Here is a 22988-nt window from a genome sequence, read left to right on the forward strand (position 1 = left end):
TTTTGCGCTGCCCACGAAAATGCCCGATGGACTTATGGTTTATTGTTTTGTTTTTTAAGTCCACTTTAAAAGGTCTATTGTCTTCTGTTCTCCTGGAAAAAGTGACGGCCATAAGGTATGTTTAACTAATTTTCAATCCGGAGTCAAGGAAAGCCAGAAACATTAAAAAAAATTACTTATACATTCTTCAGGCGCCGGTTGGGGACTGTTTTACGTCGCGCGCCCGCTCGAAGGTCCCTGCTTTCAGAGCTAATGGCGGAGGCCGGCGGGTTGAAGTTGGCGGTGGCTTAGGCCCTGAAGGAACTCGGCATCTGTTGGATATCTACGCCATCCTTCCTGAGGCAGGGTAAACAAGCAGCCTCCCGACTTCCCCGGGCCTGGGGAGGCAGAGAACGGCCATTTAGGAGGGTTGGCCGAACGTTTGGCAGAGGTCTTTAAAACAGCGTAGGCCCGCAAGGTCCCGGCAAAGGAGGAGGAGGTGGAGGGAAACGCTTGGGTACGGAAACGGCTTTCAGGTATCATTCCCACTTCCTTCTCCAAGGAGGGAACGAAACCTGGATCAAAATAAGACTTATAAAATTGGCCCTTTTTTAGCCCCCTGGGGGAGGGTGTAAAATGGGGTAAGAGGGACGTAAAGGACACACGGACTGTAAGGTGGAAAGACCCAGCGTGTTAAAAGCGTAAATAACGGAAACAGTTTTTGGAGCCAAGACCCTATTTTGAACTTGTGTTTTGGTACTTGGGCAACTGCTGGCTTCACTGATTTTCAGTTTTATCATGTATAAAGTGGGAGACAGTAATGTTTATTTCGAAGGCATTGCGGAGTTTAAATGCCATGATGTTCCTTCGGCACAAGAAGAGATGGGGTCAGCAATCACAGGCTTATTTATTAATAATCACAGACAGGAGATAGAAGTGGGGAAAATTACAAAATTTACCAAGTTTTGGCCGTTCTTGGTATATAGTTCTTCTAGTCTTAGAATGAACTCCCTTCAAAATGCAACTTCTTCCACTACCTAATACAAAAGAGTAGTTGGGGAGCCTGAATACAAGTAGGCTTGGGGGAAGTGAATTCCACAGGCTCTAACGGATGTCATCAGATATGATAGAAACTGGAAACTAAATTGAGTTCTTCAGGAGTTAGAAAGAATGAAGAGTAGGCTGGAGAACTTTTCAAGGCTTTCAGAAGTGGCCTGTACTTTCCTCCCCCCCCATAGCAATTCTCTTCTTCTAGTATAGTCAGTGCTGCAGCATGGATCTTGTTGACAACATGATAGGGTTTCATTATAAATTTTGTTGTTGATAACTGCAGTTTTGTGTTTGAAATTTTATAACTACAGAGGATGCCAAGAGAATAAATTTACTTCTGTTTGAGAATCACATTCACTTTTTTCTTTCATTTTTCTTATTTTAAAATATAAGTACGGTTGATCACATTACTTTTCAGGTGAAGACAATTACAGTATATGCTTTGCTTTTTTTCCTCCTGAGACTTTAAGCTGAGAACAACTTTCCCTGTAACTTTCACAATGTATAAGCCCTTCTGGGGATGTGAGTGTATGTCTGTGTCCGTGTCAGTTCATTTTCATTGTTTTTCTTGTAGGTCATTCCCCCACTCCCTTCTTTTTCCACCTCAGAGCTTTTCCTTCTTCTCTACCATCCTAGAAGAACATAAAAGATGTTCCTTAGTTTCAAGAAGGAAAATTTATATCTCTCAGGACCCATTTCTAGAGTGGAGGATTTGATCTTTTTCTCTCTTAACCATTTCTGGGCTGGGCAAAAACCATTTCTGGTACTATTATTTATGAGGACACTTGCTTATAATTTTCTTGTTTAACAAAATCAAAATTTTATATTAATTACACAGTGATTACTTTAGATTTTTCAAGTTCTCTTACTTTTGTCTGTAAATAACTGAAAAAAATTTTTCTAGCGATAACTGTATAGCTGTAGTTCTGGGTCATTTTATGGTAAAGATACATTAGTATGCTTTTGCAGTCTTCAGTACTGTCGAATGAAAAGAATCCATTTCTGTGACTGTATTCTCCTTTAGAGAGGCCTGAAGTGACAGGAATTGAGTTTTTTAGTTTTTGATTGTGAATAGATTTAAATTTTAAATTCTGATTATCAAATATTGAGCTAGATAAGAGATACAAATGGAAACTAAAGTTGCCATTTTTATCTGTTAGATTAGCTGAGGTCTGGTTGTGGGGAAATGTCATGCATTTCCGGGGGTATAGATTGGTAGGTTTTTTGAAAGGTAATTTGGCAATATCTATCCAAATTTCAAATATATGAATCCTTCAGTAGTGCAATATCACTTAGAGAGATTAACATCAAAGATGTATTAATACACATATAAATGACCTATAGAGGAGGGATTTTCTTGGCAGCAATGTTCATAATAGCAAGAGGTTGGGAACCTAAATGTTTATCAGTAGGGTATTGGCTAAATGATTCTTTATATACCCTTTCATTGGAATACTCCACAAGTGGAAAATAAAAATGAGAAAGCTTTTTGTTTATTGCTTTCTGTAAGGTAAAGTAATAAAAAGTTGCAGGATAATCTGTACAATATAATTAGAAGAGAAAATAATAGTTTTATTATATTTTTGCTTATACATGGAGAAAATATCTGGAAGGACTTGATACATAAGTTAGTAAAAATAATTTTCCCAGGGAGGAGACCTAGATGGAGTTTTTGCTGTGCTTGTAAAGAATTTTGAACCAAGTGCATGTATAGCCTATGCAAATACAAACAAATGAACAGCTGCTTAGTTTCTGTGACTATAAAAGCAAATAGTGTTGTATTAATGGTACAGATCCCAGCGTTTTACCACTTGTTAATGACCTCATGCAGGTGATTTAATTCTTAACCCCAGTTTCCTCAGTTATATAATTAGTATAACAATGAGTTATTTATAGGTTTCTTGTGAGATTAGAGACACAGTATATAGCGTAGTGCTTGTAATAATAGAATGCACTCCAGTTGTAAATACATTATTTGTCGGTAGGCCTTACTCTGGGTTCTGCCTTCAGCCATAAGATCTTATACAGAAGTGTAAAAGTAAGTTTTCAAGCTGCTATTTTATGTGCTCTTAGCTTGTTTTGACTTGTTATAACAGGCCTGATTGTGGAGTTGTGACTCTCTCAGTGTTGCTGCCACCATGTTTCTATACAACTTGACCTTGCAGCGAGCCACTGGCATCAGCTTTGCCATTCATGGCAATTTCTCTGGTAAGATTTCCAGTTACTATCTTTATGAATTTAACATTTTCAGTATTAACTAGTTTCATGTTTTAAATTCCCTTTTTATTTGTTTTTTAAAATTATTTTTTAAATGTTTATTTTTGACAGAGGGAGAGGGAGAGAGAGGAAGGTGTGGGGGAGGGGCAGAGAGAAAGGGAGACAGAGGATCCAAAGCAGGCTCTGTGCTGAGAGTGGACAGCCTGACATGGGGCTTGAACTCACAAAACAGGAGATCATGACCTGAGCCTAAGTTGGACCTTAAATGACTGAGCCACACAGGCAACCCTCAAATTTTTTCTTAAATTCAAGTTCAAAATTTTTTCTTGAAATAAATTACAGAAAAAAATGTTCTTAAATCCTTAGACAACATCATTTATATAATGCTTTATAGTCTCTCAAACAGTTTGAAGTACTTGATTTTGTCTGATCCCCAAAGGACCTTTGGAAAGTACGGTGTTCTGATAAGTGATGTCCTTGAACAAATGAGAATGGAGCAAATGGGATGGATAGGAAGCCATCTAGGCCTTAGTGAAGACCTGTATGAGGGCAGTGGGGACAGATATAAAGAGAAGGATATGAGTTTCTAGCCTGGGTGGCAGAGAAGAATGACAGTAACATTGATAGCAGGTTAGTTGGGACCAGAGAGGAGTTTTGGGAAGAAGAAATTTATTTATTTTATATTATGTTTATTTATTTTGAGAGAGTGTGCTTGTGTTGCAGGGCGGGGAGGGGCAGAGAGAGGGAGAGAAAACATCCCAAGCAGGTTCTGTGCTATCAGTTGCAGAGCCTGATGCAGGGCTCAATCCCAAGAACAGTGAGATCACGACCTGAGCTGAAATCAAGAGTTGGATGCTTAACCAAAGCCATCCTGGCATGCCAGAAACTTAGTTATTTTAAACATTCAGTTAAAAGTTGATGACAGTATATCCAAGTGGAATTATGTAGCAGGCAGGGAGAGATGGGGGCACATTGGCTGTTAAGCGTTTGGAAGTGTTGATTGTGGTTGTGAAAGCAAGGTAACTTCTAGGGTGAGTTTGGAAATAAAGGGTATATATTAGATGGCAGTTTTAAAAGTTCTTTGAGGTGTCTGGATGGCTCAGTTGGTTAAGTGTCCAACTCTTCGTTTTGGCTGGGTCATGATCCCATGACGATTGAGGCCTGCATTGGGCTCCATGCGAAGCATGGTTCTGCCAAGCTTAAGTTTCTGCCTCTGCCCCCTCACCCCCATCTTGCACACATTCTGTCTCTCTCTGGAAAAAAAAAAGTTTTACTTTGAAACCACTTTTGTTAAATCATACCAATTCTAGGAATGAAATAGAATAAGAAAACTTAAAATACCAAGTTCCCACCTTACTTAATTTTGTCTTGAATGGCATTTTGATCCATCCACGTTCCTTTTTGGACTAGTCCTGATTGTTTGTGATCTTTATTGTTTTGGGGATCTAGGAACCAAACAACAGGAAATTGTTGTTTCCCGTGGGAAGATACTGGAGCTGCTTCGTCCTGACCCCAACACTGGCAAAGTGCACACTCTACTAACTGTGGAAGTATTTGGTGTTATCCGGTCACTCATGGCCTTTAGGCTGACTGGTGGCACCAAAGACTACATTGTGGTTGGCAGTGACTCAGGTCGGATTGTTATCCTGGAATACCAGCCATCTAAGAATATGTTTGAGAAAATTCACCAAGAAACCTTTGGCAAGAGTGGATGTCGCCGCATTGTTCCTGGCCAGTTCTTAGCTGTGGATCCCAAGGGGCGAGCTGTTATGATTAGTGAGTGACTGCTCTTTTGAGTGCATCTCTGATTCTTACAGATGCTTAGTTTAGGATGACAATGCTGTGCTCTTGGCAGTGTGCCAATAAATTCCTTACCTGGGTAAAGTTTCAATCATATTTCAATTAAATGCTATGGTTTAGAGTTGCTTTTTCTTTTAAAACTACGGGAAAATTAACACACTGTTTCTGTTTCCTGTCTGGTTGGATTAGGTGTTTTTCCATTTCCTTGTGTGTAGCCAAAAACCTACAATGAAACCAAATGATTTTACGTTATTAGGCGGTGAATATGGTTGCTTTCATCAGCCTGAAGTGATGATTCACATTCATGTCTCTTCTCTGATAAATATCTTGAAGAAAATTATGTGTATCTGATCAGGCCTCCAGAGCGCAACCCCCCTGACAAATTACAATACGTTAGATCTGAGTCAGAGAATAAAGCTAGCAATGGGCATGGTAAGAAGTTTTGAAGTTAGTGGGATATTAACGAGTCTGTCAGGAAGAAGGGGGCGTAAAATGCTGTTATTTTACTAATAGCAAAATCTTATGTTAATATACGCGTTAGAGTTAGTGCTGGCTGTTAATGATTTTAAAGGACTAACTGATGTGAGTCTGTTTATTGTGTAAGTCTCTCTTCATTTCCTGGGAATTTTGTTTGTTTTGTCTTCTTTATCTGCAGGTGCCATTGAAAAACAGAAATTGGTATATATCTTGAACAGAGATGCTGCAGCCCGGCTTACCATTTCATCTCCCTTGGAGGCCCACAAAGCAAACACTTTAGTATATCATGTGGTTGGAGTAGATGTAGGATTTGAAAATCCAATGTTTGCTTGTCTGGAAATGGATTATGAGGTAATAGGGACTCTGCAACTCCTTCCTCTCTTTCTCCTTCCCTCACTCTCCCCTTCTGCCCCCCTTTTGGGTTTCTTCCACTCACCCCAGTGCTTTCCTGATTGGTTTCTTCATTGTGTATATTTTATAATTCTACTAACAGATCTTTCTGTTTTTCCAAACGTCCTCCTAAGATTCTTTGAAATGTTTCAGAGCTTACCTAACCATATGATAGTACTTTACTCTGATTTGAACGATATCCCTGTAAAAATGGAATTTATTGGAAAGAGTTGTCTAAAAAAGGAAGTGAAACTATATGTGGGATATTTTTTGCAGGGAGGTAGTGAAAGGTGGGGCATATCATTGTTTGCCTTGAATGGAAGGCAGTAGAGGGAACCCTGGTCCCAAATATAGGACACCCATGTTCTTCTGTTAGCTCTGCCATTTATCTAGTAGTGTGAACTTTGGTAAACCATTGTGGACCTCTGCTTTCCCATTTGTAAGGTGGAGGAATCCTGATATCGTGTTTGTACTTTTCTGTAGGAAGCAGACAATGATCCAACAGGGGAAGCAGCAGCTAATACCCAGCAGACACTTACTTTCTATGAGTTAGACCTTGGTTTAAATCATGTGGTCCGGAAATACAGTGAACCTTTGGAGGAACATGGCAACTTTCTTATTACAGGTATTCTCTCAGAGCTGCTCTGTACCTTTTTGCTTAGCCCATTTTATGCACAGACTTAGGGGAATTTACTTAATAAAAGGGTTTGGAAAACTATAATTCATCTTTAGTAAAGTCTAAATGCCTTGTCTATGTTTTGGTGAGGTTAAAAGTTCTGTGTGACTCTTCTGATGGGAGCAAGGAAAAAAGGATGAGGGAGACCACTCAGCTTGGAATATTGACTACCGTTAGGTGTTCTGATATTTTTGCTCTCATTAAGAAAATTAAAACCTAATTCTTTGAGAAGACAAATGAAATGGACAAATCCAACAAGATAAAATTATATGTATGCCCATGAATTTGAAAACTTAGGTGAAATAGAAGTTTGGTTTTTTTTTTATAGTTTATTGTCCAGTTGGTTTTCATAGAACACCCAGTGCTCATCCCAGGTGCCCTCCTCCATGCCTATTACCCATTTTCCCATCTCCCCCAGCCCCGTCAACCCTCAGTTTGTTCTGTATTTAAGAGTCTCTTATGGTTTGCCTCCCTCCCTCTCCTTAACTATTTTTTCCCCTTCCCCTCTCCCATGGTCCTCATTTAAGTTTCTCCTGTTCTACATATGAGTGAAAACGTGGTATTTGTCCTTTTCTGTCTGACTTATTTCACTTAGCATAACACCCTTGAAATGGCCAGATTTCATTCTTTCTCATTGCCATGTAGTATTCTATTCTATATATAAACTATATCATCTTGATCCATGAAATAGAAATATTTTTGAAAACGGTTATTAAAATTGACTCAAGAAGAATTGAAGAGCCTGAATAGACCAGCATCCATTAAAGAAATTGGAGCAGTTATCAAAAATCTTCCCCAAAAGATTTAAGGTCCAGAATTTTCAGGGACCTTACATTTCTCCAGATTTAGGGAAAAAAAGAAACAATGGTACCACTTTATGAGCCTAAATATAACTTAAATATCAAAACTGGGGAAGGACAGTAACAAAAAAAACTATGCTTATTATAAGTACCAAACCTAAAATTTTAGTAAATTGAAGTGTTTTTAAAAAAAATTAAGATTTTCTAATGTTTATTTCTGAGAGAGAGAGCGCAAGCTGGAGAAGGGCAGAGAGAGAGGGAGACGCAGAATCCGAAGCAGACTCCAGGCTCTGAGCTGTCAGCACAGAGCCCGACGTGGGGCTCGAACCCATGAACTGTGAGATCATGACCTGAGCCAAAGTCAGCCGCCTAGCCGACTGAGCCACCCAGGTGCCACAACAAAATATGTGTTTTAAATACATGGTAGCTAAGTAAGATTTTTGTAGAAGTTCAGAGATATTTGTTATTCAGTATCGGGCGCCTGCTGGCTCAGTCGGTGGAGCTCTTGATCTTGGAGTTGTAAATTTCAGTCCCATGTTGGTTGTAGAGATTACTTAAAAATAAAATCTTAAAAAAGAGAACCAGTATACCTTTAATTCATTATATTAAAAGACTAAGGAGATGACTAGTTTTGTGGTCAGCTCAGTTTCAGTAGGCTTGGGGCAGACCATGCTCTCAGTCCTTTCCCTTTTGACTAATTTGCACTTGGATTGATGTCTAACGTGTAATATGTCTGTTGTTGGGGGAGGATTTTGGAGCATAGTACAACACAGCACTTGTCTTTGAGCATTAAATCTTAGGAAGAGACTATATGTTAAGCAAGAACCTTGGAAAATCGATTATGCATCTCATTACGTGCTGTAACAATACCATATGTTTTGTTGATAACGGCTTCATTTGTTCAACAATTTTTTCTTGAGTCACTACAATCAACATGTGCACAGTCAGTCTACTGGGACCAGGGATTGTAGTGGTGAAAAATTAGATGTGTTGTTGTTTCCTTTTATATAAAATTGAGTTTAGTGATGAATATGTATAACTAACAACAAAGTTGCCTGAGTGTTTGCCAAATACCAAGACAAGGTTGAGGGAGAAAGGTCTCTGACCCAGGGAAAGAAAAGGAATGTGTTAGAGAAATCTTTCTGGATATGTGCCCTCTATGCTGAGACCTGAGGACTAGTTAGGTGTTTACTACGTATGAGGTGGCAGAGGAGGGGTTTCTGACGTGGGCAAGATGCACAAAGACCCAAGTGCAAGAAAGAACATGGTTCATTCAAAACACTGGAAGCTCATTTCGATTGGAGGTAGAGGTAGTGGTAGGGAGGTACCTACTAAGGATTTTATTTTTATTAAACATTCTTTTTTGCATTTATTTTATTTTTGAGAGAATGAGACAGAGTGTAAGTGGGGGAGGGGCAGAGAGAGAAGGAGACACAGAATCCGAAGCAGGCTCCAGGCTCCTTGCAAGTGTTCAGCACAGAGCCCGACATGGGGCTCAAACCCACGAACCGTGAGATCGTGACCTGAGCTGACGTTGGACACACAACCAATTGAGCCACCCAGGCACCCCTTTATTTGTTTATTTTTTAACACTTTGTTTTGAGAGAGTGTGAGCAGAGGAGGGGCAGAGAGAGAGACAGGGACAGAGGCTCCAAAGCAGGCTCTGTGCTGACAGCAGCAAGCCCAATGCGGGGCTCGAACTCACGAACCATGAGATCACGACCTGAACCAAAGTTGGACGCTCAACTAACTGAGCCACCCAGGTGCCCCTTATTTTATTTATTTATTTATTTATTTATTTGCTATTGAAGGATTTTAAGCGGGAATAATCTGTTAAGGATGAGCATTTTGGAAAGACAAAAGTTGCTTATGTTTTGGCTCATCAAATGGAGAATAAGACTATTAAGCCAGATTAGGAAGCTGTTTCACTAACCCAGGAGATTGGCAGCATGAGCAACATAAGCACTGCTAAAGAGGTAGAATCAATAGAGCTGTGGTGGGGAGAAAATGGAAGGGTGACACCCAGGTTTCTCATTCTATTGGTCAGTAGTGGTATTATTTTCTGAGATGGAGAACCCAGGAGGTAGAACAGATTTAGGAACTTGAGTTTGTTTATGAATACAATGCATTTTTAAGCTGTGATGGAATATCCACATAAAGAATGTGCAGTTTGATTATAGGTCTGAAGATGAGAACTGAGTTTTGGGCTCAGAGCTAAAATTTTTAGATGGATTATCTGATATCTGGACAGGCTGAGATTGTCCAAACTGTGCTCCATCTTTGTCTTAGGCTACTATCAGGGAAAAGAGACACTTTGAATGTTTCTCAGTCTCGGGCACTTGGACTTTCATCCAAGATATCCTGAAGGAGAGAAGGAATTGAAAGCCAAATTGTAATTCGTGGTTATGTTAAATCATTGCTAAGTTCTCTTTTTTTCTGTTAGTTCCCGGAGGGTCAGATGGTCCAAGTGGAGTGCTGATCTGCTCTGAAAACTATATCACCTACAAGAACTTTGGTGACCAGCCAGATATCCGCTGTCCAATTCCCAGGAGACGGGTAAAAATCTTTGTGATAAGAAAAGATACTTGTGTTTGTGAAATGAATTTATTTTTTGTAATTACAGTACAGTCTCTTAGTTTATGTGTTGTCAGGTTTTGGTTTCTCTGTAAGTCTTTTTTTTTTTTTTGTCTTATTTCTGAGAGAGAGACAGAGAGAGAGAGAGAGAGAGACAGAGTGTGAGCAGGGGAGGGCAGAGAGAGAGAGAGAAGGAGACCCAGAGTCTGAAGCAGACTCCAGGCTCTGAACTGTCAGCACAGAGCCCAATGCAGGGCTTGAACATTCAAACCATGAGATCATGACCTGAGCTGAAGTTGGAAACTCCACTGACTGAGCAACCTGGATGCCCCTGTAAATCTTATTTTTAATAAAGCTGGTAAAGTATTTTAGTAAAGGCAAAACAGATTCTTTGAGAAAAGGAATTAAAAACTAAAGTTTCTATTTCAGAACAATCTGGATGTTATCAGTTTGAAATTCCTCCAAGTTTTTGGTTTGAAGAAGCTGGACATATTTATTGGAGATAGATTGTTTTCCATGGCTTGTCTTTTTTCCCCCATTCCAATATACAGGAGATTTTAAAGAATAGAACAGTGAATCTATGCCTTTTATGTAGAGGAAAAAGACTCCCCAATTTAATGTTTTACTGTATTTGGCTTTTTTCATATACATTTATTACATACTTTTTAAGAATAACCATTTAATAAGTTGCAATCATCATGACACTTTAAGGATATTATCTTTTGTACAGTTCATATACTAGTTTCTCTCATTGTCCACAAAAGTTCCCTTGTATCTACTTTTACTGTAAATTTTGATATTGTCTCACCTCTGTTTGCTTTTGGTCTTTTAGTATACTGACATTTTTTTTAACAGTCTACGCTAATTTTCTTGAAGATTGCCCCATATTTTTCCTTATGGTTAGATCCTTGTTAATATTTTTGATGGAATTATTACATAAGTGGTGACACATTTCCCACTGTACCACGTTAGGGGCCCATAATGTTGGTTTGTCATTGGTGATATTGATCACTTTAAGGTAGTGTCTGCCTGGGCTTTTTAATTGTGAAGGTCCTTTTTGTAATTGGTATGGAATCTGCTGGTGAATTTTGAGACTGTAAATATGTTTTTCCTCTCAGTTCATTTACTACAGTGATGGTTGAAAATGGTGTTTTATTGATTTTATTTATTTATTAAAATGTTTACTTAGAGTGAGCAGAGGAGGGGCAGAGAGAGAGCGAATCCCAAGCAGAGTGAAGTGTGGAGCCTTCTTGGGATTCTCTATTTTCTCTGATTCACTCTCTCTCCCTCTTCGCCTCTCCCTTTTCACTTTGTCTAAAAAAAGAAAAAGGAGTTGGATATTAACCAATTGGGCTACCCAGGCGCCCCAAAAATGGTGTTTTATTGATTTAAATCTCAGTAATTTACTCTGGAAATTGTTAAGTATATGCAAAAGCAAAGTGTAATGAACTTCTCTGTATCCAGCTTCAGCTAATTTTGTTTGATCTCTCAGAGTTTGTTTTCTCAAGCTCTTTTACCCTTAGTTGTGTATCTTTTTGATATTAATTTATAGGACCTGGGATTAAAATTTACAGGACCTGGGATTAAAACTTTTAGGTCTTAGCTGATCTAATATATGATGCCCCAGTAAGATTCCATAAATCTGAGAAGAAGTCTGTCAAGTTAAATTATTTTTAAGGAGTGGGGAGTAATTTGATTTGGTTGATCAGACATCTTTTGAGCACCTAACTGCCAGGCACTGTACTAGGATTTGGGACTACAAAGAAGTATAAAACATATTTTGCACATGAAGAACTGAATCAGTGAGGGAAATAGAAAATGTTGGAAACATGAAAAAGAAATTCTAAAATCATAGTCAAGGAGCTGCCTTACAGGAAGTTGGTATATGAGTGGACATGTAGGAGTTTTTTTCATAGCCTAAAGTAATGACTTTAAATTTCATGTTCTTTCTCTGGAGAAAGTTCTTGGTCTTGTTCATTTATTTAGGATGTAGAGTGAAATTGTGGCTGCTTTTTTGTATATAAGCTTTGTCACATATTTATAGTAGATAAGAATTTTTAGTGGTTGTGTTTTACTTTTCGATTGGCAGGCTGTATTGGGTCAAAGCTTGTGTAGAGAGGCTCCAGGTACCGGTAGGCGTTGAGTGGCCTGTATTACGGTAAGGTGCTAAATTCCCTAAATAAGAAGACTCATTTCCAAGATGTTGGTTCTCTGTTTGACTTTGCTAGAATGACCTGGATGACCCTGAAAGAGGAATGATTTTTGTCTGCTCTGCCACCCATAAGACCAAATCGATGTTCTTCTTTTTGGCCCAAACTGAGCAGGGAGATATCTTCAAGATCACTTTGGAGACAGATGAAGATATGGTAAGCAGATCATGGATGGAGAGGGGAAAAAATGAAAAAATCCTTTTGTTAGGTTTAGTTTATTTAAAAATTTTTTTAATGTTTGTTATTTTTTAACATTTATTTTTGAGAGACAGAGCACACAAGTGAGGGAGGGGCAGAGAGAGAAGGAGACGGAATCTGAAGCAGGCTCCAGGCTCTGAGCTGTCAGCACAGAGCCTGACGTGGGGCTGGAACCCATGAACCATGAGATCATGACCTGAGCTGAAGTTGTATGCTTAACCACTTGAGCATCCAGGTGCCCCTTGTTGCACTAACTTTAATATATTTAAATAATCTTATTTCAAAAACTGATGTTAAAAAAAATTTAGGCTTATTTTTATAGAGGCGGAGGGGCAGAGAGGGAGAGAGAATCCTGAGCAACCTTTGGCAGCGCAGAGCCCTATGCAGGGCTTGGACCCACAAACTATGAGATCACCACATGAGTCAAAATCAAGAGTCAGACACTTAGCTGAGCCAGCCAGGTGCCCCTGAAAAACGGATATTTATGTGTACATTTAAGGTTTAGAATGTAGTTTTATAAACCATTTGTTCATTAAAACTATGAGATAGGACAATCAATACTTTACAAGTTAATAAAGTGGAGACAACTTAAAAAGTGGGTGTGTAAGCTTTTAAAAATTGTAATGAGTGTCTGAATGTACGTTTTCTTCTCTGGTTAACAGATACCTGGTCTGGTAGTCTCATATGTAATAAAATGAGATCGAGTAATGCCACTTTTAGTGAGTAATGAGAAAACTCTCCCAGTCTACTGAAAATTGGTATTACACATGATCTGTTACTGTTTTCATCTTATGGAGGAGCTCTGTGAACAGCCGTGCAATTTTTTATATGTCTGTTTAGGTCAGGAGTTGGCATATTTTTTTGTGAAGGCCTAGTAGTAAACATCGTTAGCTTTTATGGGCCGTGTAGTCTCTATCTCTAGAACTCAACTCTGCCATTGTGGCACAGAAGCAGCCATAGGATGTATGTAAAAGAGTAGATAGGCATGGCTGCTCCTGGGTCTGAGTTCGCTAACCCCTGGTTTGAATACTAAGTATGATATTTTACTTGCTACTCTGCTTATGCTGTCTTATAATACTGGGCTACCTTCTGTGGCCTAGCTTCATTGCTTACACAATAGAATCTCTTTTTTTTCCATTCCAGGTTACTGAGATTCGGCTCAAGTATTTCGATACTGTGCCTGTTGCTGCTGCTATGTGTGTGCTTAAAACAGGCTTCCTTTTTGTAGCATCAGAATTTGGGAATCAGTGAGTAATCTTTTTATTACCCTAATCCACACTCATTACTATAAAAGTTGGAAGGAAGATGTGGCTTCAAGGCCACAGAGCTTTCCACAAAACTTTCTTCAAAAGTTTTGCCTTCCTTTCCCCCTTTATGTTCCTTTTTTTTTTTTTAATTTAAATTTAAATTTTTTTTGGTTATCTTCTCTACTTCACTGGCTTTCTTCAAGCAATACCTCTGGGTAGCTGCAAAAATAGCTTCAGAAGCGATCTTTTCTGAACTTTTTGCTGGACATTTCACTGAATGTTTATGGAACTACTTAACATGTTCTACCAATACTTCACTTCTACAAATCTAAAGTTGAAGCTCATTAGTACCCACAGCTCCCTGGCCACATCACTGACCTTCCCAGGCTCAGCATGTCTGATAATGACTAATGCACCAGTTCTAGCAATTTGAGTGTAAGATCTCAATTTTTGTGGTATAGTCTAAACTAGTTCACTAGTTGACTTACTACATTTTATTGCCTTTCCTCTAAAACTTCGGCCTCTGTAGTCATCTTATTAAGCAGCACAGACATACCCCGATGAATCATTTCTCTTATCCCTGTGTTATAATCTTTGATGACTTTTTATTGCCAAGTGGATAAAATCTGAGCTCTAGGCTTGAATTTAAGACCAGTCAGTATCTAAGTCTTTAAATTACTTATACAAGATGAGGTACCATGGGCTTGCCAGTATCTGCTCACAGTATCAGTGAAAACCACTTACCTGATGCTGTTTGCTTGTAATTAAAATGAAAGTGTATCCAGAATTCAATGCCATTTCTACGTTGTCTCCAACTGGTCTTCCTTTCTTAGACATGCCTCTTACTCATATTGAATGGACTTTATTTCAGCTGTTTATTACTTATTTTCTTTGTTTATACCACTTTTGTCACACTTTTCGTACTTAGCCTGTTTTATGTATTTCATACACTTCCAATTTTTAGTTTTTACTTAAAATTTTTTTAATGTTTATTTTTGAGAGAGAGCATGTGGGGGGGAGGCGAGAGGGGGAGGGGAGAGAGAATCCTAAGCAGCTTCCACCCTCTTAAAACCCTGAGATCATAACCTAAGCTGAAATCAAGAGTTGGATGTTTAACAGACTGAGCCACCCAGACACTCTCAAACGGAAATTTTATACCCATTAAGCGGTTACTCCCCAGGTAACCTAAGTGGAATCACAGTATTTGCCCTTTTCTGTCATGCTCATTTCACTTAACATGATGTTCCTTGGGTAGCGTGTTAGCACTTCTTTCTATACCTGAATTAATAGTCCATTGTATGTATATACCACATTTTGTTTATCTGTTGATGGACACTTAGATTAATATCTTTTGACTGTTATGAATAATGCTGCATTGGGCATTGGTGTCCAAGTACCTGTTTGGGTCTCTTGTTTTGGGTATGTACTTAAGAGTGGAATTGCTGGGTCACATGGTGATTCTGTTTAACTTTTCGAGAAACAGCCACATTTTCTTATAACAGCTGTACCATTATACATTTCTTCCAGGAATGTATGAGGGTTCCAATTCCATATCTTTACTAACAATTTTTTGATTTGTAGGCAGTAGGTGTGAAATGCTATTTGTTTTTTGAGTCGTGAGAGTGTTTTCATATATTCTGGATATTATCAGATTATTGTTTGCAAATATTTTCTCCCATTATGTAGCTAGCTCATCTTTCCATTTTCTTGATAATGTCCTTTGATGCACAAAAATTTTTAATTTTGATGTTGTTTACCCATTTTTCCTTTTGTTACTTGTGCTTTTGGTATCATATCTAAGAATCCATTGCCAGATCCAAAATCATGAAGATATACATCTGTTTTCTTCTAAGGGTTTTATGATTTTATTATTAAAAAAAATTTTTGTTTATTTTCTTAAAAAAATTTTTCTTTTTTAACGTTTATTTATTTTTGAGCAAGAGACAGAGCATGAGCTGGGGAGGGGCAGAGAGAGAGGGAGACAGAATCTGAAACAGGCTCCAGGCTCTGAGTGGTCAGCACAGAGCCTGATGAGGGGCTCAAACCCATGGACTGTGCGCTCATGACCTGAGCCGAAGTCGGATGCCTAACCGACTAAGCCACTCAAGTGCCCCTTAATGTTTAGTTTTGAGAGAGAGAAGACAGTATGAGCGGGGGAGGAGCAGAGAGAGGGAGGCACGGAATCTGAAACAGGCTCACAACCTGTGAGATCATGACCTGAGCCAGAGTTGGACACTCAACTGACTGAGCCACCCAGGTGCTCCTAGATTATCTACTCTTTTTTTTTTTAATGAATTTTTTTTTAATGTTTTATTTCTGAGAGAGAGAGACAGCATGAGCAGGGGAGGGTCAGAGAGAGAGGGAGACACAGAATCTGACACAGGCTACCTGTGTCAGCACAGAGCCCGATGCGGGGCTTGAACCCATGAGCCACGAGATCATGACCTGAGCAGAAGTTGGATGCTTAGCCAACTGAGCCACCGGGGTGCCCCTAGATTATCTACTCTTAAAGTTGTTTTACTTCTCTATTTTTATTTATTTTTTTTGGTGGCTTGCCTTTGAATCCGTTTACTCAGCAGCATTAGCTAGAGAACAGACAGAAGGGCAAGATGATTTTGTTGCTTATTAACTCATATTTATGTTTTGGGGAACAATACTGTCACATCTGTATGCTAATGCAGAGAGATCATCAGTTCTTGCTTTCTGTTAGATTTGGCTTGCTTATTGGTTAAAATAGGAAATGGTTGTAGGTTTTCTTTGGATTTCATCTATCTGTATTTAATTTTATTTGACAAACACTGTTCTTACTAGGTTCCATGCCCTCTTCTAAGTACTCATTGAATTTTGTGGGAAGGTACTATTTAGTTTTACAAATTGATATAAGTGAGGAATAGATAAGGTAATAATATGCAGCTAGTTAAGGGGGTAAAGCTTGGATTCAAACCTGAGCACTGTAGTGGAAGCCAGGTGCTTTTAACCACTGTAATGCTAAGGTCCTTCCATTGTACCAGTCTGAATTCAGTAGAATTGATTTTTTTTTTTTTAAGTAATTTTTACACCCAACGTGGAGGCTTGAGCTCACAACCCCAAGATTAAGAGTTCATTGCTCTACCGACTGAGCCAGCCAGGCACTCCTGAGTTCAGCAGTCTTTATTTCTTTATCACATTCTTTTTTTTTTTTTTTTAGATTATTTATTATTTAAAAAATTTTTTTATGTTTTTTATTTTGACAGAGATAGAGAGCGAGTGGGGGAGGGGCAGAAAGAGAGGGAGACACAGGATCTGTAGCAGGCTCCAGGCTCTAAGCTGTCAGCACAGAGCCCGACGCAGGGCTTGAACCCACGGACTGTGAGATCATGACCTGAGTTGAAGTCGGACGCTTAACTGACTGAGCCACCCAAGCACCCCTGCTTATTTATTTTGAGAGAGAGAGAACGAGTGAGCAGGGAAAGGGCAGAGAGAGAAGGAGGGAGGGCATCCCAAGTGAGTTGCATGCTGTCAGCACAGAGCCTAATGCATTCTGAACTTAGGAACTGTGAAATCATGATCTGAACTGAAATCTAATCAAACGCTTAATTGACCGAGGCACCCAGGCACCCCTTTAATTTTTTTTTCAATGTTTATCTTTGAGAGAGAGAGAGACATAGAATCCAAGTAGACTCCAGGCTCTGAGCTGTCAGCACAGAGCCTTATGTGTGCCTCAGACTCCTGAATGGTGAGATCAGACCTGAGCGATCCAGGTGCTCCTATCCCATTCTCTTCTAAGGAAGAAAATCCCACTCAGATAAACAGATGCTGACTCCATATGCATGTTAGAACTTTGATAGATATTTTGTAAACTGTGACGATTACGTTTATGGCAAACATTATCCTTAGACAGAAAGTGTGTAACTGAAGTCTTCCTTTCTTCTTCTCCCCAGTTACTTATATCAAATTGCACATCTTGGAGATGATGATGAAGAACCTGAGTTTTCATCTGCCATGCCTCTGGAAGAAGGAGACACGTTCTTCTTTCAGCCAAGACCACTCAAAAACCTTGTGCTGGTCGATGAGTTGGACAGCCTCTCTCCCATTTTGTTTTGCCAGGTGTGGGTCTTTCCAGTCACTTCCACAGTGAGCAGTGCCAGACAGATGTTTTCTGAATCTAAATGAGTATTAAAGTTATTTTCTTTTAATTAGGTTTTAAATTTATTTTGAGAAAGACCGAGATAGCCTAAGTGGGTCAGGGGCAAAGAGGGAGAGAGAATCCCAAGCAAGCTCTGCACCATCACTGTGGAGCTTGACAGGGGGCTGGAACTCAGAACTCATGAAATAGAGATCATGACCTGAGCTGAAACCAAGAGTCAGATGCTTAACCGACTGAGCCACCCAGGCACCCCTAAATGAGTTTAAAGTTGTAACTCCAGTTAAATAAAGATCTGGTCTTAAGAGTAAGACACGTCAGCATGTCTGAGAAATGACCAGAATGTAAGGGTAAAAGCAGTTAAAGGTGGGTATTGGGGAACTAAAAACCATTACATAAATCCTTAGGGCTTTTATTTTAATTCTGTAACTCATATTCAATATAAAAATTCAAGCTGTACTAAAGGTGAATGGTAAAATTCCTATCCCTAGTCTTATTTTCAACTTTCTATCCACTGAGGATGCTACTGGTAACAACTTCTTTTGATTGCTTCAAGACATTTTGCCTGTATCAGTGTATTTGCATGTATTTGTTTGTGTTATGTTTTTCTTTTTAATGTAAATAGGCTTGTATACATCAGTATTCTGAAATTGACTTTTATCACTTAATAGTCTCTAATACTTCTGTCTTATTAATTTTTATTTATTTTGAGAGAGAGAAAGCACGTGAGCAGGGGAGGGGCAGAGGAGGGTGGGGGGAGAAAATCTTCAGCATACTCCACACTGCCAGTGCAGAGCCCGACGTGGGGCTCAGTCACACAAACTGCAAGATCATGACCTGAGCCGAAACCAAGAGTTGGACGCTTAACCTACTGAGCCACCATGTGCCCTGTCTCTTATTTTAACACTCCGTTTCTTAAAAAAAAAAGCTTTAGAGACATTGGGATCAGTCAGTAACAGAACTATTTAAAAAACATCCTCAAGGAGGAGCCCAAGGTGGCCTAGGATGGGGACTGTGTCCACTGCTGCTTCTGCTCAGTTGTAGCAGGAATTTGTCACGCATTTGTGGCCTGGGCTGCTGGGGTTTGAGTGAACATTAGGTGCCACCCTACCCTTATCAATTGATTACACTTCTACTGGAGAGGTTTGCTCACTGTGTGCTGGAGAAACAAGTCAGTGTTCAGGCACTATTCCTGGTAAAATTAATCATTCTGAAATTAACTGCTTTTCTTCCTTTTTGAGAAAGCATTAGCCCTGAGGCAATAGATAATAAGTAAATTCCTAATTAGATGATGAGTGATTCCCCCCCCCGCTCCTGTTTTCATTGGAATTCGAGGAAATAATTGTGTAAATGGTTTGTAGATAAGATAAAGAATAAAATTTAAAAAAAAAAAAAAATTTTTTTTTAATGTTTTATTCATTTCTAGGAGAGAGAGAGAGAGAGAGAGAGGGAGACAGCGTGAGCAGGGGAGGGTCAGAGAGAGAGGGAGTCAGACTCTGAAACAGGCTCTAGCCTCTGAGCTGGCAGTCAGCACCAAGCCCGACACGAGGCTCGAACCCATGAACCGCGAGATCATGACCTAAGTGAAAGTTGGATGCTTAACCGACTAAGCCACCCAGGCGCCCCAATAAAGAATAAAATTAATAGAAAGTTCAGGTATCTACAGCAGGGCTATGGGTATTTTGTGCCACCTATATCTTTACTAGCTTGGTGAGGCAACTGGATCTCTTCTCTGAGTACTATTTGTAATTGCATATTGTAATAAACATAAAATAGCCAGCATAGTAAAATGTTTTTAAGTGTGAAAAGGTAATGTATCTGCTTCTTTATCAAGGCTGTAAATAACAAGTTGGTGCATTTGAAATAGGTGAGTTAATTTTTTTCAGTAAGAGATCAGTGTGGAGGCTGTACGCACTCAACACAACTTTGTCCATGTTACAGTATGCTGTACTGCCTTATAGACAATTTTCATTTGAACTGACCAGTTTGACAAAACTATAGTACAAATGATTGACCTCTCTATGTATTGACCAACAAATGTACTGGAAAGCAGCTGACTATCTGGGATAACAACAGAAGGCTTCCTGATCTAGTGGCTGAACAGTCAAAAGCAGTTACCCACTAGTTGGTTAGCTACATCATAGGAGCATCTGTAGATAGGGCAGCTTTGATAATATATAGTCTAACAGATTGAGTAAAAGTAGTAGTGATGAGTGGAATAATTGGAGGGATATAAATTTTAATGTTATATGAATAAGTATGATTTTATTGGTGGCAGTCACAGATCCTGATAATATTATAGTTTATATTTTTAGCTGAAAGGAAATGGCTGTTTCAGTTGGATGTTATATAACAAATATTCTGCTAATTTAAGAATTGATAGAAGCCTTTTTTTATTAGTAAAACTTGATTCAAACCAGTTTGCTTTTGAGACCATCGGGGCTTTTTCCCTTGATGCCCCCAGGGCTTGTAGCCGATATGTAAGTTTAGTAAACTAAAAAAGAATTTTGTCCCCTGAGAATAATCAAGTTCAGTGTGAAAACTTGGTACAAGTAGACATATTTTGCCTTTTTCTCTGTACAGATAGCTGATCTGGCCAATGAAGACACGCCACAGCTGTATGTGGCCTGTGGTAGGGGACCTCGATCATCTCTGAGAGTCCTAAGGCATGGACTTGAGGTAAGATGGGTATTTTTAGATCATATGTAGGGTTTGAAGAAAAGCATTGAAAAAGCAACTTACGGCTTTATTCTGATGAGATCAAGGGTGTATTTAATGTTTCTATGAAAGAAAATGTTTTCTTTTTTTCATATTTCCATAAAAGTTAGAGTTTAAATTTCCTATTCTTTGACATGTTAGCACAATAGGCACATTTTTAAAAATTGGAAAGTGGGGATAGAAGGGGGAAAGTAACCCCTGCTGGTTCCAGGCTCACTAGTCATAATGGAGGAAATCTGCATGGAACATTTTACTCCATTTTTTTTCTAGTCTTGGTCTGTATTCAGTGTTTGTTTGTTTCCTTAATTTTTTTTAATGTTCATTTATTTTTGAAGGAGAGAGAGACAGGATGAGTGGGGCAGAGGCAGAGAGAGAGAGAGGGAGACACAGAATCGGAAGCAGGCTCCAGGCTCTGAGCTGTCAGCACACACACAGCCCGATGCGAGGCTCGAACTCAAAATCCTTGAGATCGTGACCTGAGCTGAAGTCAGACACCTAGCTGACTGAGCCACCCAGGCGCCCCTCTATTCAGTGTTTTTAGATATTATGTTTTTACCTAAATACTGTATATATTTTTGTATTTTACTATTTGTTCCTTATTATGTATTCTTAAATTGTATTATTTTTAGTGTTTCTATAGTATTCCACTGTAGTGGTTGGATCAGAATTTGTGTAATAAATTCTTCATGTTAGATCTTTTAGGTGATAGACACTCAAAATTTTCTTTTTATATTTTAATGTTTATGTATTTTTGAGAGAGAGAGAGCCTGCGTGCGTAAATGAGGGAGGAGCAGAGAGAGAGGGAGACACAGAATCTGAAGTAGGTTCCAGTTTTTGAGCTGACAACAGTACAGAGCTGACAGAGGACTTGAACCCACAAAGTATGAGATCATGACCTGAGCTGAAGTCAGATGCTTAACCAACTGAGCTACCCAGGTGCCCCCAAAATTAGCTTTTCAAATGCTACATCTTCCTGCGATTCTAGGGTCCATGCTTTTTAGCAAGTTCCCTGGACTTGATTTTATTAGGAGTAGAAAAAGCTTCCTATGACAATCAGCTTCAGAGTTGTGGGTTGGCAGACTATAAGCTCTCACTATCTCACTGCCTGTTTTTGTAAATTTTTTTGGAACATAGCTAAGGTGACCTTGGTTTTGAATTCTGTCTCTATCCCTTAATAGCTACAACTAGGCTTTTGTTTCCTCTTCTGTAAAACGAACTTAAGTACCTGCTTTAAAGATTGTCGTGTGAATTAAATGAGGTAATGCATAAAAAGAAGCAGTTAGGTCAAGGTCTGGCATATAGTAACAAATATGTTAGCTATTAACACTGTTAATATGTTTCAGGGGATGCCTGGGTGGTTTTCTGTTAAGTGTCTGCCTCTTGGTTTCAGCTCAGGTCATGATCTTGCAGTTTGTGGGATTGAACACTGCATCTGGGCTCTGTGTGACAGTGTAGCACAGAGCCTTGGGATTCTCTCCCCTTGCTTTCTTGTCCTTCCTCCACTTGTGTGCATGTCCTCTGACTCTCTCAAAAATAAACATTAAAAAAATATATATTGCTTTTTCATAAATTTGAACATTTTTTGGCTGTGCAAAAATATCAGCCCACTGAATTTTTAATGACTCAAACCCATTTTTAATTAGTTATTGTTCGTTGGATCCCATTTAGCATTTGGCAAAAGCTAGCATTCTCCACCAAAAGTGCATATGTGCATTAACAGAAAATGTTGTCTACAGTATAAGGAATAAAGGACCCCAGTTAAGACTCAATGTTTTTGAGTTGTCTGCCCCCACCCAATGTTTTTCCAATTCTCTAAAATATCTTTGTTGTACAGAAAAGTATTTTGAAAATGTTGAACATCACTTTGTTCCTGAATATATATTTTTAAAAATTTTTTGATGTTTGTTTATTTTTGGGAGAGTGAATGGGGGAGAGGCAGAGAGAGGGAGACACAGAATCCGAAGCAGGCTTCAGGCTCTGAATTGTCAGCACAGAGCCTGACACAGGGCTTGAACTCTCAAACCCTGAGACTATGACCTGAGCCGAAGTTGGACACTTAACCAGCTGAGCCACCCAGGTGCCTCCCTGTATATCTGTTGAATTTTGTTGTTTTAGCTAGATTGTGGTCTCATTTGAGCAGGGTCACTATCACACAGTACATTTGGTATAGAGTATAGAGCACCTATACTCTAGGTGTTCCTATACTGTTCCATGATGAAGTGTTCCTGTTATTTTATCAGTAAAAAAGGGGTAATGCCTTTAATGCATATACGTGAGTTCTTTTTATAAAATGTGGTTACACAGTAGAGTGTATTAAGCTTTCTAATTATTTCTGGGTGGTTTTAAAAATAATATTTTTATTTTGGAATGGTTTTATATTTACAGAAAAATTAGGGATAGTACAGAGAGTTCAGGTATAATATACACTTAGTTTTCTCCTCTAGATCGTTTCATCTCAGATATTTCATTTCCTCTCATGTTTGAGAACTTACAGGACATTCAGAGGATTCTTGACTCTTACCTTAAGAA

At 39.0% G+C, this 22988-nt stretch overlaps 1 protein-coding gene and 1 non-coding gene across 3 annotated transcripts in view; both read left to right on the plus strand.

The window, feature by feature from the left end:
- The first annotated feature begins 252 nt into the window (after positions 1 to 252).
- Positions 253 to 22988, plus strand: part of SF3B3 (splicing factor 3b subunit 3) — a 45175-nt gene continuing 22439 nt past the window's right edge. Inside the window, exons 1-10 of one of the 2 annotated variants that reach the window (XM_077756333.1) lie at positions 253 to 515; positions 3126 to 3237; positions 4696 to 5022; positions 5702 to 5874; positions 6397 to 6538; positions 9833 to 9945; positions 12192 to 12329; positions 13515 to 13618; positions 17539 to 17704; positions 20325 to 20420. In XM_077756333.1, coding sequence (XP_077612459.1) covers positions 3168 to 3237; positions 4696 to 5022; positions 5702 to 5874; positions 6397 to 6538; positions 9833 to 9945; positions 12192 to 12329; positions 13515 to 13618; positions 17539 to 17704; positions 20325 to 20420 — 1329 coding nt within the window. In that variant the 5' untranslated portion in view covers positions 253 to 515; positions 3126 to 3167. The remainder of the gene's footprint in view (positions 516 to 3125; positions 3238 to 4695; positions 5023 to 5701; positions 5875 to 6396; positions 6539 to 9832; positions 9946 to 12191; positions 12330 to 13514; positions 13619 to 17538; positions 17705 to 20324; positions 20421 to 22988) is intronic. The other variant, XM_077756332.1, reaches the window with a different exon arrangement.
- On the plus strand, positions 5326 to 5405 carry LOC144225193 (small nucleolar RNA SNORD111). The gene has a single exon (XR_013333233.1). It is a non-coding gene; the product is annotated as a small nucleolar RNA SNORD111 (small nucleolar RNA).

Source organism: Crocuta crocuta, unplaced genomic scaffold (assembly GCF_008692635.1).
Source record: "Crocuta crocuta isolate KB4526 unplaced genomic scaffold, BGI_CrCroc_1.0 scaffold388, whole genome shotgun sequence".
Classification (NCBI taxonomy): domain Eukaryota; kingdom Metazoa; phylum Chordata; class Mammalia; order Carnivora; family Hyaenidae; genus Crocuta; species Crocuta crocuta.